The following is a 19,088-nucleotide window of genomic DNA, read 5'->3' as shown; positions in this document are numbered from 1 at the left end:
ATTTATTTATAGTCCTGATAATAATTTGCTCTGTTCAATATAAAGACACTTTGGTGACATTTTTTCTTTTTCAATAAAATATTTAGACAGAAAAATTCTTAAAGTCTTGATAGATGAAGTATTATGAATAGTGTGTGTAGTGCTGAAACAGTTAGGTTATAATCAATTAATCAATAAGTCAGTACATCTAGAGCTGCAACTAATTAGGCTATTTCCATTTTTGATTAATCAATTGGTTGTTTGGTGTATAAAATGTCAGAAAATGGTCAATCACTGTTTCCTAAACCTAAAATGTCGACAAACAACCCAAAAGAAACCAGTAAAATATTCACATAAAAGAAACTGGAACCAGAAACTCAAAACAATTACAGTTGGTGATTCATTTTCAGACGATCGACTAATATATTTATCGATTACGGCTGCTCGTTGAGAGAACTTGCTTCTTTTCTCCCTTTTTTTAAATTGTAAAAGCAGTTTGAAGGTTTCATCTTCAGCTCTGAATAACAGTGATGGACGTTTATTCACTGTTTTCTGACGTTTTATACACAGAATGACTGATCATTTAATCAAAACAGTCATCAGCAGATTAATTAATGATGAAAATAATTATGAGTTGCAGCTCTAGTTTCTAGATTCTAGATGCACCTGAAATAAAAAGTTTTATTCAAGATGCATATTTTAAAGTTTTCAATACAATCCAAATAAAATAAGAGCAATAAATCAGATGTAAAGGCAATTTGGACTTAAATCTCTGAGGTTTTTATGCACATATATAAGTTTGTAAAGAGCCAGCTGACTGTGGGAGGCAGGATGGATGGACGGACAGATGGATGAGGGTTTTTCTGTTAATCATTAATAACCTGGATTAGCCGCAGTCTTCTGTAAATATGATGAATGTGTCCACAGCTTCATTGGCTCTGCCCTCCTGCAGCTCTGCTTTATTAGTCTGCTGTTGCTCTGTCAGGTTTATCATCAGCGCAGAGAGTTTTTACACTTTTCTTTAGCTTCACATCAGTTTGTAGAAACGGACAAAAAATGCTGGACTTGATCTTTTCCTGGATTTGTTTTAAACTCGAGTTGGTTTAACAGTGTTTAAGGATTCATTTGTGTTCAGAGCTGGTTCACAGTTTCAAGGACAAATGATCTGCACTGGATTGTTTTTTCACACCAGACTGACTTCAGTTTTCTTCTTTGGTTACATTTTTTTTTTTTATTCGTCTTTAGTAAAATCTTTATGTCACTATGCCAATGAAACGCAGCAGTGAGAGCTCAGCCAGGGATGGAGTGTTTCTTATTCACTCTTTAACCAAGACTTTGTGCAGCTCACCAGAGGAAACACGCACAGACTTTAACGGACAGACACACTTTCATCAGGAGGATGATTCTGGGATTAAATCAGGTAAAGCAGCACACAGTCTTATTTAAAGTGGTTTTATTGCTGTTGGGGGTTTAGACCACAGTGGTGGTTGACACCTTGTTGTTTTATAGTTATTACATCATTAGTTTAAGTCTTATGCTGCATCTTTTCCTGTTTTCCTAAAATAATCTTCACCTCAGAGTCTAAATGTGTGGAAAGGTTTCACATCTGCTCAGGTATAAAACAAAAAAAACAAAAAAACATGCCACAGATCAGCCACATGGTGGTGCTGCAACAACAAACTTCACATGACTCAAACTGCAATATCACATCTTCAGTTACTAATACACTTTTCAGTCTGTATTAAATATACAAAACACGATCAAAAAAGAAAACAGAGAAAAATCTGCACAAGCAAAAATGTATTAAAGAGAAGCAAATGCAACAAAATATATTTATAGAATAGATGGAAAAGAAAAAAGAAAACTATTGATGGTGTACAATTTGTCCACACTTATTAAAGTCATTACTTTATACTTTATAAATCAAGATCTCATATTTATTTTTTCCATAAATAGCTTCAGATTGCTTTAGTGGATTTTTACAGAAAACAGCGATATATTTGGTGTGCAGATAACAAAAATATACCAATATACCATCTTTTTCTTCTCTCATGCAGCACAGTAGGAAATAAAGCAAGTAAACACAACTTGGGAGCCAAGAGAAGATTATAATTAACAATATGAGAAACATAAAAGACTTTTATTTACTGTTCATGAGCAAAATCACATCAGTTTTCTCCTCAAATGTTTTGTTCCAGACATGTGAGTTGGGACGATGATGAAGATACACAAACAGGAGGGAAGATGTAATCTGTAAATGAGTGAAGTAAGAGAAATCAGTAAAGAAACAAGAATCAAATCAATCAAATAAAAAACAGATACTGGTGTTATGACATGCAGCTTTACAGTCAAATAGTAATCTTTAATGTAAAAATGTAAAACTAGAAACAGACTTTGATGGTTTGCTCCTCCATCCCAGATTTTACCCAAAACTTGTGTTTTATCCTGCAAAACTAAAAAAAAAAAAGTGCACAAAGTAAATAAAAGCTTCAAATTTCTTCCAGTTCATGAAATTCACAACAAAGAATTTAGATTTTAGAAGCAGGTGAAGTTACAGGAATCACTGAAGAAGAAGAAGCATCGAAATAGAGATAAATGTATAAAATGTAAAATGTTCCATCAGTAAAGAAAGAAACCTCAGATATTACAAGTAACTAGTTTACAAGATGAAGCAAAAGAAGACTTTGAGGTCTGAGAATACACCAAAGGACACTGAAGTACAACATTTAAAATGAACAAAATACATAATATGTGTACACATAATTATACCCATTGTCTAATTTTCCAGTGGATGTCCACCAGACATGGTGTGTATGTAATATTTCTCTTACTCTTAGACAGTGGAAAGACCAGTTTCTCTTTAAATCATCCTGAAAAAATTCAGATTATTTGAGGAAATTAATGTTTGGATTCTTCTCTAAACTGCAGTTTGCACTTTATTTCCCCAAAACATTCATTAGGAAATAACTCCAATCAGTTTCTTCATGTCTTGAAGCCTTTTTAAAAAAAAAAAACCTTTTGATGGAAACAAAAACATAGATGTTCATTTTTTGAGGCAGCAGCCACCTGCAACACAGCACAAGTTTCCTCTTATGAACTATCTCCAGTGTTTGTATTTGTCTGTATGTTTTCTCAGAAGCAGAGGACAGTAATGAGACGCCGTCCTCTGAGGAGGACCAGGATCTGGTGGACTATAACCCGGATCTGACCGTCAAACAGAGCATCTCTTCCTCTTCCTCCTCTTCCTCCAGGAAGACCATCAGTCAGATCATCAAAGACAAGAAGAAGCAGACACAGCTCACACTGCAGTGGTAAGGAACACTGCAAATATACCAACCTTCAGGTGTCAGTCATGTTTTAACCTCTTATAATTCTGTATTTTATCTTCTATTTCATATTGTGCAAACAAACAAACAAACAAACAAACAAACAATGTGGATGCAAGTCTTGCTCTGCATTCTTACAGTCCAGAATTATCCACTAGTTATATATATAGAAATCAGTTTCTCTTTGTATTTTCTGTATCCTCTGGCCATTTATGTATTTTTATGGTAAATATAATGTTGTTGTTTTTTACTGATGTGTGTCAACAGGCTGGAGGAGAATTATATAGTGTGTGAAGGAGTGTGTCTGCCTCGCTGTATCCTCTACGCTCACTATCTGGACTTCTGCAGGAAGGAGAAACTAGAGCCAGCCTGCGCTGCAACATTTGGAAAGGTGTGTGTGTTTCTGTAAAGAGACAGAAAAACTCTTCCATATAGTATTTTTTTTTAAAATTTGCCATGTAATGTTGGATAATGTGAACTCAGACACTGGTATATACAGAGTTCTTTTATGTTACTTCTATAGATCCAAATGCATGAACAAGAATATGGTTTAAGGACAATATATTAAAGCAAATTCTGGACATCATGATCTGGAATATCTCATGTCCTCAGCTGTTTCTTTTTTTGTTGAAAACACACATAAAAACAGGTATTTAAATAATCGCAATTAGTTTTTAAAAGGCCTAAAAAGTCAATACTGGTGATGATTTGTAATAAATAAGTCTGAATATGCAAATAAAAAGTCAATTTTGTTTAATAGAGCCTGACGTTTTCAGTTAAACATACAATGAGAGTGCAGAAACCTAATGATAATGACTGATTAATGATCTGATGACAGAGTTACAGCTGTGACTTCTGAATGATGTTGATCTGATCACAACTTTACGTTTCTTTGTTGTCATCAGACGATCCGACAGAAGTTTCCTCTTCTAACGACAAGAAGACTGGGAACCAGAGGACACTCCAAGTAAACACACAACACTTTACTCTCAGTTTATTTTTTAAATTGCAGTTGCAGTTTTTGAATATAATATATTATTATCTTGACACTCTACAGATATCATTACTATGGGATTGGCATCAAAGAGAGCAGTGCTTACTATCACTCTGTGTATTCTGGGAAAGGTTTGACCAGGTAACACTTTGTTTAACATGTCTGGTCTCTTCTCTTCTTTGTTTATTTTATCTCCATCTTTTGTTGATCGCGCTGTGCTGTACTAATGTATATTTGTTCATTGCTTGTGCACAGTAGTTATGTTGCTTTCTGTTTTGTCTCAGACTGTTATAACAGCTCATTCTCTCTTCAAAAGTCTATTTAGTCAGGTGTTAATTTCCTTAAATTATGTTCAGAATATCACGTCTGCTGTTTAATCCATGTTAAATAAATCTGGAAATGTTTTTTTTTCTGTGGATGTAAAACATGACAGACATTACAACATTTATTAATATGAAAATGCCACATTTCTCTAAAAGTAAAAAGTTGTTCATGTTTTTCTTTCAAAGATTTTAAAGTCGACACATCACGTTTTAATTAGGGCCCGAGGCCAAAGGGCGAAGGCCCTCTTGTATTTCATGTGTTTGTTTCTTTCTTCTTTCTTTATTATTACGCCACTTAAAACCTAAATTTGACCCCCTAAACATGCTCAAAAACTTACCAAATTTGGCACGCACATCAGGTGTGGTAAAAAATTTGATAAAATAAAAATTAACCCCCAATGTGCCAAAACGTGCTCTAGAGCGCCACCTATGTAACTAATATGGCTGCCATGGCCCGTAGGAATGTCGTAGAGAGATCAAACCAAAACTCAATTATTCGTCTCATCAAGACCAAAAAATCATACACTGACAACCTTGACCTAAACCCAACAGGAAGTCCGCAATCAGCTGGTCAATATAGAGAATAGGAGGGAAGAAAGGGGGGGGATGGGTGTAGGAGTTGAATGCAGCTCATTTTTGTAGGATACAACAGAAATGTCTATATACATACAGTACATTACATACAAACTTTTTATGAAGTTTGGTGTTATCATTTATTTTACAATTATAGGTCTTATATGTATAACTCAGTAGTGGGGATGACCTATAAGGGGAAGGGAAAAAATAGAGTGAGGGTGACAGTTTAGTGACAAAGTGCTGTAGAAAAATGAAATCAAAACTAAAATTTGTAGCTCTATAGTGCAGTTTTTCCTTTATTAGGGCCCGACCATTTAGCGGTTCACTCACACTCTCCATTCAAATATATGAGTATTTTTCTGTCCAGCTGCAGTTACTTATTGTCTCTACACACCTGACAGTACACATGTCAATCAAACTTTGACCAGGTCATGTAGGTTAAAAGTCTTTCCTTTTCTAAAAATAGACTTGATGAAAATTAGGAAATTAATTTGTTTTACACACAAACTCATCAAGAGTTTTCAATTTACTAATTGAAATCCAACTTTTCTGATCAAATCAAACATTTGTCGTTTAAATTTAAGCTCAAATCTGATTTTCTTTGATTACAGGTTTTCAGGGAGCAAACTCAAGAACGAGGTAATTCTCTCACTTATTGAAATAAAAACTATGGTATAGATATTAACTAAAGAAAACAGTCCTGACGTTGTTGTGCTCTGCAGGGAGGTTTCACCAGGAAATACTCACTGAGCTCTAAAACTGGAACATTACTCCCAGACTTCCCCAGTGCTCAGCATCTTCTGCTGCAGGGAAATATCTCCAGAGAAAAGGTCGGTATTGATCATTATAAACAGACATGATCATCTCTGAGAAGCTTTACGGTCTCTATCTGCAGTGTTTCTGTCTGATGAAAACAAAACAGCAAACATCTCAATTCTGAAAAACACAGTTTTGGTTAATTGGTTGTCAGTGATTCCATCATTATTGTTGGTTTAATTTCATGTTCCTGTTCCAGGTGGACACTCTCATCATGATGTATAAAACACACTGCCAGTGCATCTTGGACAATGCCATTAATGTCAACTTTGAGGAGGTGATAATTACTGTCACATGAGAGCATTTTATTATTTAATACCAGTGAAGAGGACAGTTTACTGTCCACTCCAACTGATAAAACTCTTCAAATATTTTTGTTTCAGATCCAGAATTTTCTGCTTCACTTCTGGCAGGGAATGCCCGACCACCTGCTGCCGCTGATGGAAAACCCAGTGATAGTTGACATCTTCTGTGTCTGCGACTCTATTCTATATAAGGTTGTCATAAAATCAGATTTCTATCTTTTCATTTTTGGAGAATGACATAAAAACTACACATGTCAGACCCCAAAATGCAAAGGGGATAAAAAATATCTCAAACTCAAATGTTTATACTGAATGAAAAGTTCTAGTTTAGTTTCAGCAAAGTGATAAAATGTGTTAAAGATGGATAATATGCATATTATCTATTTCTTTTGCACTGATGATGCAAAACTCAAAAGCTTGTGCTTTTTTGCAAACATCGCCTACTTGACTATAAAATATGGAGGCTAAACATAAGGTCAGTCATAAAACCATCTAAAATACAATGGTAAAATAGATTTTATTGACTGATTAATTAATAGTTAACCCTAAAGGCAAAGAGTTTATAACCTGAGAAAGAAGCTCTTGGAAGTTTAAAGAATAACAATGTCGCTTTTGAGTGGAGGGTCTCAGGAAATTCTTAGAGAATAAACTTAAAGATCTTTTCCAGACATGTTTTAAGACATATAAAAATACTTTTTTTAAAAAAAAAAAGATTACTGTTTGCTTTTTTAAACTTTATTTGTCTGTTGAAATACAGATAGACATGAAGAAGGTGAAAACAGAGGGGTGTGACATGCAGCAAAGGTCTGTGGATAGAACTGAACTGCAGACTGGAGGCTTTAGGTTTCCATATTACACTCCTGTAAAGTGTATACTGGACCAGGATTGGCTCCAAACTAGTTGTGGTGTCACAAATGATGCTTGTAGGTAATCGCCTTAAAATCAGACTTCCGGCGAGCACGGAGAAACTTTCCATTTCAGCAGATGAAGGTGAAAACAGCCTTCTAGTGTCAAACTCTGCACATACATCATTCTGCACAGTGAAGTTTAAACTTCTAACTGAAGGAACATTAAGCAAAACATATTTTTGAGTGGAGCAGCACTTAAATAAGCTAAAGAGAACATTACCTCCACTAAAATCAAAATGGTATTCATGTAAATGGATCACTGATGGGCACCTTTCTGCAATGATAAAACCCAACCTGAAACTACTTATTGGTTAAAGTCAAAGTGTCCTGTTCTGTGTATTCTGGCTCACTGATGGAGAACTAACTGATGAACTAGTGTTTTCCTTACTGTCTCAGGTTCTTACAGACGTTCTGATTCCTGCTACGATGCAAGAGATGCCCGAGAGGTTTGTTTCTTCTACTTATCTTTCTGCGCCATATAATAGTGCTGTGCTTAGCATTTCCTAAACATTTATGTATTGTTGTTAAATTAGTTTTAAGTAAAAGCACACAAATATGATCTTAAGATTGCAGTGACTTATGTTGATCCAGTGCTGGTGATGAAAAAATTAAAACCACATAAATCTTGGGCAGCTGTGGTTCAGTGGTCGGTGGTTTGAACACATGTCCAAGTGTCCTCGGGCAAGATACTGAAACCCCAAATTGCTCTGAGTGTGTGTGTGAATGGGTGAGCATAGAAACATCATGGGGAGCTTTGCATAAGAAGCATTGTATCACTCCTGATGAGCAGGTTGGCACCTTGTATGGCAGCCATCAGTGTGTGAATATGTGTGTGTGTGAACGGGTGAATGTTGGCATGTATTGTAAAGTACTTTGAGTGGTTGTGGGACTAGCGAGGGACAATATTTATATCGTCCATTTACCATAAAACCTGTTGCCTCCCCATCACTTCCCCATTCATTTAGAAGATAAACATGTTGGATTAAAATTCATCTTCTGCTGTTGCCAGAAAGCTTCGGCTTAGTTTTGTGAAATTCTATTTTTATATTGTTTATTATTCCTTGTTATGATAAAAGCAGGTTTTAAGTCCAGTTTAAATGCACTTAATTAGAGATGAAAACAAAATTGAAAGAGCACATGTCAAACTTAGGTTCATAGTTATTTGTGGGAGGATGAGTGATTGATTAATTAGGTTGATTTGGAATTGAGAGGAGACATCTGACCTGACTGATCTTATGAATGTTCATTAGTCTGTTAGCAGATATCCGCAACTTTGCCAAACACTGGGAGCACTGGCTAGCCTCCTCCCTGGAAAACCTCCCAGAATGCCTTGCAGCCAAGAAACTCCCAATTGCACGCCGCTTCGTCTCCTCCCTGAAGAGACAGACCTCGTTCTTACACCTGGCACAGGTACTACGTCTGCTCTATGATAGCTTGTGTATATTAAAGATGATTCAGTGTCAAAAATATGATTTCTTTCTCTTTTTTTTAATCCTCTCATCATTGCAGATAGCTCGTCCAGCGCTGTTTGACCAGGCCGTGGTCACCAACATGGTGTTGGATATCGACAACGTAGATCTCAGCAGCATCAGCTCGCAGCCTTTACTCAGCATCACTGCGACAGGCGACCAGGACCAAGACATCTACTCTGAGTGTAAGACAGCTGCTTAAAATCCAACTCATATTTCCTCAAAGCGACGTGATGGAGATTGAATATTATTTCATCATCATGCCTGAGATTATAAAAGGAGTTTTGTGTTAATGATGTAGCTTCTTGTCTCGTCCAGATGACTCCATCACCGTCTTCCGGGAGCTGAAAGAGCTGCTGAGGAAGAATGCCACGGTGGAGTCCTTCATCGAGTGGTTGGACTCTGTCGTGGAGCATAAAGTCATCAAGGTAGCAGCTGTTTACTCTTAGATGTGTTTAGTGTGCAAGTGTGTGTGGATGGATGGACTCACTAGATGATTCTCTGAATGTCATCTTGTGCAATCAACCGATTTTCTTCTCTGTCTCCGGTCAGCCCGGTAAGCAGAGCGGTCGGTCGGTGAAGAAGCGAGCTCAGGACTTCCTGCTCAGGTGGAGTTTCTTCGGCGCCAGAGTGATGCACAACCTCACACTCAACAACGCCTCCAGCTTTGGTGAGAAAATATCAACATAAGCTTAGAAATAGCTTCAATTTCTGCACAACATAAACTCACTCACTGCAATAAAACTTTATTGAAAAGAAACACATTTAACATGACACTGTGGGAAAAGTTATTCTTCAAAACCCTGCTAAAGATGTAACAATTGTTCAGTATATATTGACAAAACACTTGGACAAACTATGTTTTATTGATTTCATAAAATAAAATAAGTTAACTTTCAGGGTACGCATTTTATATTTAATAAACTATACAGGACTGTCACTACCACTGAGGAATATTTCAGGGAATTTGTGAGTCTACATTCTACAATTACAAACATATTACACATTTTATGTTGCTAAAGGAAATATGATGCGTCATATGTAAAATATTGCTTCATGGCGACTGATGACCTCCCGGTGTGTGATATGTGGAGACAAGCTGTCCATTGAGACAATGAAGCCCTCAAAACTGCTTTGACACCTTGAGTCCAAGCACCCTTTGCTTAAAGAAAAAACCCATTGAGTTCTTTGAGTGAAAAAAAAAAAAAAAACGCAAGCAAGCGAGACAGAAGCGGGTGTCGAGAGCCGCCACCTCTACAAATGCTGCTGCTCTGAGAGCATCGTACTTAGCCATGAGGCTTAGAAACCGGAGAAGAATTGATTCTGCCTGCTGCCAAGGACATGCACCATGAACTGTTGGGAGAAGCTGCAGCTAACAAGATGGCAAATGCTCCTCTTTCAGCTGCCACAGTCTGAAGGAGAGTTGATGAAATAAGAGGAGGACGTCGAAGCACAGTTGTTGGAACAGCTTTGTGTGTGACTATGGTATACAGATGTCAACAACAAGGCAATACTGCTGGTTTATGCGTGATATATATTTAAAGATGATGAGGATATGTTGTGTGCCCTCTCACTACCAAGTAACACAACTGGAGGAGAACTCTTCAAGTCTTTGAATGACTACACAGACTGGTCATTCTGTGTTGGAATATGCACAGACGAGGCTGCAGCTATGCTCGTCTACACACTCGCAGAGAAATGCTGGCTAGCCCAAAAATGTCACCTGATCTCAACAGTGAATTGAGTGACGTTATTAAACTTATCAATCACATCAAAGCGCACGCCCTTAACTCACATCTATTTCAGCAGCTTTGTGAGGAAATGGACACAGAGCATAAACGCCTATTACACACTGAAGTCAGGTGTCTATCAAGGGGGGAGATTCCTGCCAGAGCTAAGAGAGCCGCTTTCTTTCAGAAATAAAGTCACTGCTGGTAGCACACTTCAGTGACGACACATACCTGTGTGACATCTTCAACCTGCTCAATGAACTCTATGTCTCACCTCAGGGGAGAATGACAACTGTCTACAAGTTGGCAGATAAAGTGTCTGCATTCAAAGCCAAACTGGAACTGTGGGGACGGCGAGTGGACGGAGCACATTTGACATGTTCCAAACATTAGCCCAGTATTCAATATCGGCTAGTTTAAATGGACTGTGGACACTTATAAAAGATATATAAATAAGAGACATTTAGTTTAAGAGACTGTTTAAGACATAAAGCCAATACAACGAATAGAAACCTGAACTCTGTATGTAGAACAGAGAAGTCCTATTAAGAAGGATTAGTGATGCAATGATCTCCTAAGCAAGTATATTATATTTATATCTTTGTGTCTGTAACCTCTGGCGTACTGTCCTTGTGTTGTGTATTTGTGCTGTTTGTATTTGGTCTTTTTTTTGTAATCAAAAAGGTAAAAAAAAAATAAAATCATTTAGCTAAATTATTTTTCACTTCTCTCATCTCCATCACTCAGTCTACAGTGTTGACCACACACACACACACACACACACACACACACGTCTAATACTAAGCCAGCTTGGAGCAGATTGCTACAATAGCGCCATAAATTGTAATGGCCAGACTCACCTTGATTAAACAAAGTCTTATCTGCGGGTCGCGTGCTCTCTGTTCAAACACACGCACACAGAGTACGTGTACATGAATAAACACTGACCATTTGGTCTCTGAAGTTCCCAGCAGCTCAAACACAGAAGGTTTTAAACCTGCAACCCTGCAGGTCAAACAAAGAGCAGCTTGATCCTAAAGGTCAAACAGTAAATACACAGGAATCGTCACACTTTTAAGGGACAATTCTTGACTTTTGTGTTTCGGTGTTTAACAGGTTCCTTCCATGTGATCAGGATGCTGTTAGATGAATATATCCTGTTGGCTCTGGAAACTCAGTTTAACAACGACAAGGAGCAGGACCTACAGAACCTCCTGGACAAATACATGAAGAATGCAGGTATCAGGCATCACAACAAACACTCACACAGCTGCTGACGTACATCCAGCTGATGGTTTAAAGTTGACTCACACCTACAGCAGATCTGTTGTTTACTCCATATAGTCTCCATGTCATAATCAAAGACGCAGTTAAGAGAAATGGGACCACAGGTACACTGATTGTTAATTAATGTGTATTGTCCCCATAAATAAACAAACAAAGTAAATAAAAATCTGTCCTTTTACTCACATTAATACATTTGAAGGATTTCTAAAAAAACAAGTTACAAAATTCTTTATAAGATGACATAAAACCAAGAAAATGCAAAGATTAAAGTGAAGTAACGTGGATGATATAGATGATAAAATATTGACAAATTAAATTATTACATTAAAAGTACACATACAGTGAAAGCACAGCTATATTTATAAATGTTTATTCTTAGTCCACATCACAGTAAAATTGCTCAGTTTGGTTTCAAGGGAAGTTTATTTACTCAGCACCTTTTAAAAATAGTCAATTCAACAGCTAAATGCATTAAAACAACATTTAATTACAAAATGAGGAAGGAAATAGAACCAAGTAAAGTAGAATAAAATGAAATACAGTAAAATAAATAAAGGAAATTAAAGTGCTGCACAAAAAATGCATCAATCAAAACAGGAAGTTTAATTTTGATTTAGAGGTGGATACATTCGGGTGTGTTATAACTGGACACATACAGACACATATAGAACAATATAAAGGCTCCTACAATTCAATAATAAATCAACATCAACAAAACTTGAGTTTTATTATTAATGTAATTTATTTTCTCATTTTCAGACGCCAGTAAAGCAGCGTTCATGGCCTCTCCCAGTTCCTGCTTCCTAGCCAATCGCAACAAGGCCAGTGCTGCCATTGACCAATCAGTGAAGAATGAGTCTTTGGTAGAACACGCCTACATGTCTCTCTCCACCAATCAGCAGCAAGGTCTGGAGACGAGCACTGTCGTGTACCAGGGGACGGATTCTGTTGGGTTCACAGTTTCAGGTCAGAAAAAACACGAAAAACAAACATGATGTTGCATCATAAACACTTTAATCATATAAAGTATATATATTGTATATAAATATATATATATTGTGTGTTGTTATGCTTTTGACATTGATTTTTTATACAACAACACTCCAGCAGAAGCTTTTATTTGGTATCAGTTGGGAATATCAATGCAGTCAAAGTAATGAAGACACTTAAGTATCTGACTTTGATACTAGAGACGAAGATTTGTAGCCTTTTTTCTGATAATGAGATGTGATAATAGATCTTTTTCACCATGAAAATGATTGATTGATTGATGATTTTCTCTAAACTTAAAGTTATAATTAAAAGATTTCAGTGTTGGTTGATTTGGTGACACCTGTGGTTACTGGAGGTAACAGCAAGTGCAGTTTAACACTGCAGCAAACACCTTGAGCAGCTTCTTTGTCAGAAAACAAAGACTGATGTATCTGTTTATAGCGCAGCCAAACAAACTCACATTATTTTAATAAAGAAGTGTGTCAATACGAGGCCTTTTTCCATCATGAGATGAGCAGCTGTAATCTGATATCATGCTGCGAACAGTGTGAATATTTATAAGATTACAGACTGGATTACATACAGCATTGTTTTATGTGAATCCTCTGTGCATGTGAAGGCAATTTAACCTGCCACGAACAAGGAAAACTACTTTATAGAGAGGTAATTATTGAATGTAAATATATAGCGACCGTTAATAGTATCAAAAATGGGATTTGATTTCATGACAATCTCAAAGTAACAATAACAATGCATCAAATGACAGTGTATAGTGTCAGAGGTGTTGCTCGTAGTGATGAACATACAGAGAATTATCAGTGACTCTGCAGCTCCTCTCGGCGTTACGGAGCTTTATAGTGAGTTTCAGCTCATTGTTTATCTGTCCGGCTGCGACTTTACTGTTCTGGTTCACTCTCAGCGCTCTCATAGCGTTGTTTTGGGCCGCAGCAGGCAGCTGTTTTCAGAGAAAAAGCTCTAAAAAGCCGCTGTACACTACCTGCTCAGCAACCAAACGGCAAACAGACACAGTTAGCTGTAGACTAGCTGGTGAACATAGTGGAGCATTTAAGAGCCAAATATTTCCCTCAGGAGTTGGTAGAGAGCAAAAACAGAGCTAAAAGAGAGTGAATGTTGGACTTACATTCACCAGGTGGACAGAAACACGACTCCACATGAATGATAATGTTGCTCCGTAACTACTGGATGTGGAAATAAGCAACTGTTTGCTAACAAGTTCAACATATCAACTTTTACATGTTCTTTCTACCACAAACGGAACCGTAATTTATTTAAATAAAATACAGATGTATTCTTCATCCTCCCACACAGGTGGTCAGATGGACTTCTCTCAGGTCAGCGCCCCCCTCATGACGCCCCCCATCTCTCCGGCAGCGTTGGTGCACCGAGGCTCCGTCATCAACCAGGGGCCGATGGCGGGGAGACCCCTGACGTCTTCCTCTTCTTCCTCCTTGTCCTGCTCCTCCTCCTCTTCCTCCTGCCTCTCCTCTCTCAGCGCCATGACGCAGCCCAGCCCCTGCGCTTCCTACCCGGAGACCCTGTACCACTGCTTACCTCAGACCAGCTCCGGTTACTTCCCTCCAGCCAGCGGCTCCTCGACCTCCGTCTACCAGCCTGCACTCAGGTCAGCTTCACTTTAGACTTGTTAAGGTTCAGTCAGTGTTATTTACCTTTGATACTATATGATGAATATAATGAGGAGTTTGACAGGATAAAGATATATTGTTAATCATAATTATCGATCTCTAATTGATGGGGAACTCTTACCCTGATCTGACTCTAAATACATATTTATTTGATTTTATGTATATCAAGATATTCAGGGTGGAGATAATGATTACTATTAGTTGTATTTTTATCTAATTTGTAGGCGTAAATCTCTAGTTAATTCAAATGTTTTTAAAAATCTGTTTTCTTGTTTTTGTATTCCTTTTTATCTCAAGTTTCCTCTGATATCATAAATCACAAACAATCTTCATTAAAGGAGTTAAAGATCACCTCCAGACATGTATTAAAACATATAAAAAGACTGTTTGGAACAACATTGTGTGTCTGATATAAAAAACTGTAATCGCCATGTTAAAATCCTTAAAATTACATCTACACTTTCTCCCTCATTAAAAATTCCAGTCTATAAATATGCAAAAAAAGATGTCTCCTCCTTCACTGTAAAGTTTATTCTCAGTGTTTGTGCACTGGAAGCTCCAAGTTTCCATATCACACTTGTGTAAGTTGAATATTGGACCACAATTGGCTCCAAACTAGTCGTGATGTCACAAATCATGCTGGTAGTCTGACCCTTTAAAATTGGGTTTTCAATGAGCTCAGAGAAACTTTCCTCCTTCAACAGATAAATGTGGAAACAAACAGCGCATCATTCTGCACAGAGAAGCTCAAACATCCAACTGAACGAACAAGAAGAAAAACATATTTTTGAGTGGAGGGAAACTTTAATAAAGTTATGAAATATTGTCTCCACTGGCCATGTGGTGGTATTACAACAAAAAGTGCAACTTTTAATCCTATTCATACAAAACTGTAACTCAGTTTGCCCTTAAAAAACAAAAATCTTGTTGCCAGCTGGACCACCAGTCAGCCTCCATGTTTCTTTGGTCTTTTGCACTTTTTTATAAACTATACATGTGGCCATATTGAGCAATTTCAGTGTATTGTTGTAAAAACTGTGTTCCACCTTGACCAGAATGAAATTTCCAACAGAGTGCTTGCATTTTTTTTTCTGAAAAAAAGAAGATTTTTTTTAAAACGTGCAGCAACGCCTGCAACTAACAATGATACAGTCAATTAATCAACTGATTATTTTCTCAATTAATTGTTTTGTCTATAAAATGTCAGAAAATAGCTTCAAATTCTCACATTAAAAAGCTGCAGCAACTGAATATTAGATTTCAGTATTAATTGACTTAAATAAATATTCAATTATCAAAATAGTTTTGATTAATTTTTGATCAATTAATCGACTAATTGCTGCAGCTCTTCCTCCAGCAATAAAACTAACTGCTTGATGTTATGTCATCGGCAAATCTAGCGCTGAGCCCTTCAGTCCCATCCAAGCACATTCAAGCACATATAAAACATTTCGTCCATTGATGCTGGTTGAGTTCAGGTATCAGTGCAAAACAAATTACTGTACAAGTTCAAATCTCTCTGCAGTTCACACCACATCTTCAGAAGCTGTTCTCATATACAGAATGTCTGTATGAGATTTTTTTGTAGCAAAAATAGCATTGGGCATTTAGCTTCTTCACTTATCACTCTTTGCTCATTAGTGTTGATCTGTGCTTGTCTGGTTTATTTTGTCTGAAGATTTCTGTCATTTGTGTCCAGGCCTCAGCCTCAGAGTCAGTGTCTAGCTTCAGTTCAGACCTCGTCCCTGGCCTACCACCTCTCCCGGTTCCCCTCCTTCAATGACCAGCACCTGACTAAAGACGTGTTCTACAGTCATCATCATCCATCATCCCACCATCACTCATCCAACAGCACCAACTGCTCCCTGACACCTTATGCTTCTGCAGTCCGACCCACATCCAGCTACAGCTCAGGCACGGATCCGGTCCAGACTGAACAGGGGCTGGATGCTCCGACAGCAGCCCAGATACTGGACTCAGCAGAAGGGTTCAGCTTTGTGGGGGCCGGGCTGAACCCTTCCAGCGGTGGGTGTCAGGGACAGACGTACTCAGCTGCAGGACACAGTGGTAAGAAAATGTTTTGACTTGCTTGAATGTGAAAATTAGTCACTCAGACTTTGGGTCCATCTTTATAAACTTGCAACGCAGATACAGACATGTTTCAAACCCTCAGAACTTTATTTTAAATTATATTCTGCTCAAGATCTCAGACATTTTAGAGATATGAAACATGCCTGTTTGCATTACAGAGAAATACATGTAAATAAAATGCACAGAACAGCTTGAATATTTCATTTAATTTAACTGTGCGGTCCTGCTGACTTGGGTTTAAATATTTTACTCGGTGTAAAACTTATACTGACTTAATTAAGTGTTGGAACAAACAGATACAGAATATGTATTTTTTTATTTTTTTTTATTATAAAAATTATTAAGGGTAAAACGAAGAGTTAGGGAGCTCTGCGTCCTAATATGTATGATTCTTTTGATTTTTCTAAGTGAAAATCTAATAATTAATCAATCAAAAGGGTACCTGACTCAGCGCATGTTCATCAGGAATAACTCATTGTGTATCTTGCAGACATCTGTGTGTGAAACACACTGAGAACCGTTGCTGTAAGTTGCATTGCTGCTCGTGACTGCAACTGTTTTACTGTGTTGTGTTGCAGCAATGCAACCAGACAGTTATTTTTTAACATCAATTGAAATTTAGGGACTTACAGTTTGTTGTCTGCACACGGAGTCAAACTCTGTTTAAAGCCTTAAATTTTTCAAGTCAGTGAGATGATATCAACTTTAAACTTTTATTTGTTTTTAAAGAACATAAAATACATCACTTCCTTTGACTTTGACTATTTTACCCGGGAGACATGAGGAGAAGCTTTCATGGCTGATGAACCGCTATTATTGTGTTTTTTGTGGTGAAAACACATTTAATTACTCGCAAAAAACTAATAATAAATGAATGATAACTGAAGGCAAACATCCAGTTCTCAGCTATATGTGAACAAACAAAATGACGTTATAATTATAAACGTAGTTCTTGGAAAAAACAGGAAATGCAATGTCAAACGTTCCTCTTGTGTTAGGTTACTATGGCAACAGCAGTTACCTGGACAGCCAACGGATGACATCACTGGTTGACCAGCACGTATCTGTCATCAGCAGCGTCGGCAGTCTCCGCCCGTTCCCTCCAACGTACTCCGAAGTCCACGATCCGCTCAACATCCTGGACGAACCGGGAAGGAAAACAGGAGCGTACTTCACCGAGGCCGAAACCGGAGCAGGTAAACATAAAGATGACGTAGACGGAAATAACAAGGATCTGATGTGGGGAGTTTCAGGATTGTTTTACTTTTGTACAGACAAAAACGCTTGTCTTGACTTTGTGCTGCATTGTGCATTTCTCAAAAAACACTTACAAAACTACAATTAAAATCTTTTACGTTTCTGTTGTCTCCTCCATAGATCATTCCCTTCCCTCGGCAGGATCTGCTCCCTGCATGTACGGCGTTCCCTCTCCGTTCACCTCTCAGGACGCGCTGCTCTCCCAGCAACGTGTGCCGTCATCTTCAGACGTGCAGGAGCTGGTGTCCTCGCTGCCTCCCATCAACACCGTCTTCATGGGCGCAGGAGGAGTACAATGACGATAAAAACACAAACGTCTGCTGGAGAATGGTCCTGACGTTCAGAGTCCAGCTCCCATCACAGCAGCCCAGATCCAGAAAGTATGCGTGTGCACAGCGGAGAGAGTGAGATGAACGACATGTGACAAAGACACTAAAGTCAAACCCTGGACGTCCAAACTGTAGGTACAGCATGAGCGTTAGCTTGGGAAGCCACCAGGACACTTTATCCATCAGCATAGCAAAACATTTTTACTGGAGAAGACCTTCTTGTACGTCTATACACCTTATAATATTTATTTATGAAAAGGGAACAGTAACCAAACTAATATATTTCAGATAGAAAGAGATTTATTTGTATGAAAATATATATTATTACTTCTTCTATGTCCACTTCTGTAATTTTCCCCAATTTGGAAACGATGACAAACTGCTTTTGTTCCTGCAGTACATGATGCCTGAGGGCTTCCATTTCCTCTGTGTGTGAGTTGTTGTAAATAAAGTATTTTTTTTTGTCAGACTGACATGCTTTTCACTGACTGCGCAACAAGTGGAAAACAGCCGGACACTTTCTCTGCTCTGGCATTTATTCATTAGTCTGGTGATGTAAAGACTTAGAAATTTAGAACGGCTGTTATCACTGCTGCAAGATGTCAAACAATGATCACTCAGATTCTTTTAGAGCCACCGGCTGTCACTAACTAAAACACACAGTTTGTGTTTGTGTAATGAAAACTATTTTTATTGTCTTAGAGGGCTTGTTTATGTCCTTCCCTTCTTTAATTGGTATATTTAAAAAAAGCTCTGCTCTCGTAGTCTTGATGACTACGGCTGCAAAATGCTTCAAAGGGTTTTGGTTTTAGTTAAGACTCAATTCAAGCTGAAACAGCTGATTCATCCTTTAGTCAATTGATAGACAATAAATTAATTTGAAAAACAAGAATCATTCAGTTCAGATCAGATCACAGAGGAAATTCTTGTTGCAGCATAAAAACATAAAACGTAGAATTAGAAATAAAAAGAAGAGTAAAGGTCTGAAAATAACCAAAGTTATTACATTTTATCCTGAAAGAGACATGAAGGTATCAAATA

General features: G+C 37.6%; 1 protein-coding gene and 1 long non-coding RNA gene across 2 annotated transcripts; one reads left to right on the top strand and one right to left on the bottom strand.

The window, feature by feature from the left end:
• The first annotated feature begins 92 nt into the window (after positions 1-92).
• rfx6 (regulatory factor X, 6) lies at positions 93-18,723 on the top strand. The gene is made up of 20 exons (XM_044376369.1): positions 93-1,399; positions 3,116-3,290; positions 3,573-3,696; positions 4,211-4,272; positions 4,363-4,440; positions 5,810-5,837; positions 5,921-6,028; positions 6,214-6,291; positions 6,398-6,511; positions 7,624-7,673; positions 8,478-8,637; positions 8,737-8,881; positions 9,015-9,124; positions 9,249-9,366; positions 11,543-11,665; positions 12,473-12,679; positions 14,036-14,348; positions 16,070-16,437; positions 17,460-17,657; positions 17,839-18,723. The coding sequence occupies exons 1-20, from the start codon at positions 1,243-1,245 to the stop codon at positions 18,015-18,017; spliced, it is 2,895 nt and encodes a 964-aa protein (XP_044232304.1). The 5' UTR covers positions 93-1,242; the 3' UTR covers positions 18,018-18,723.
• LOC122999498 lies at positions 1,418-6,034 on the bottom strand. Its single transcript, XR_006407738.1, has 2 exons — positions 5,946-6,034; positions 1,418-2,230 (listed from the first exon to the last, which is right to left on the bottom strand). It is a non-coding gene; the product is annotated as an uncharacterized LOC122999498 (long non-coding RNA).
• Positions 18,724-19,088: the final 365 nt, after the last annotated feature.

This window comes from Thunnus albacares, chromosome 16, assembly GCF_914725855.1.
Source record: "Thunnus albacares chromosome 16, fThuAlb1.1, whole genome shotgun sequence".
Lineage (NCBI taxonomy): Eukaryota > Metazoa > Chordata > Actinopteri > Scombriformes > Scombridae > Thunnus > Thunnus albacares.
Note: the sequence above shows the minus strand (reverse complement) of the source record. Positions and strands in the feature narration are given on the sequence as shown.

What these genes read in the sequence shown, in the direction of transcription:
- rfx6 (XM_044376369.1), top strand. Translation starts at nt 1,243, where the DNA reads ATGCCAATGAAACGCAGCAGTGAGAGCTCAGCCAGGGATGGAGTGTTT. An exon ending in ACACAGCTCACACTGCAGTG is followed by an intron (nt 3,291 to 3,572) that starts GTAAGGAACACT and finishes GTGTGTCAACAG; the next exon opens with GCTGGAGGAGAATTATATAG. An exon ending in GAAATATCTCCAGAGAAAAG is followed by an intron (nt 6,029 to 6,213) that starts GTCGGTATTGAT and finishes TTCCTGTTCCAG; the next exon opens with GTGGACACTCTCATCATGAT.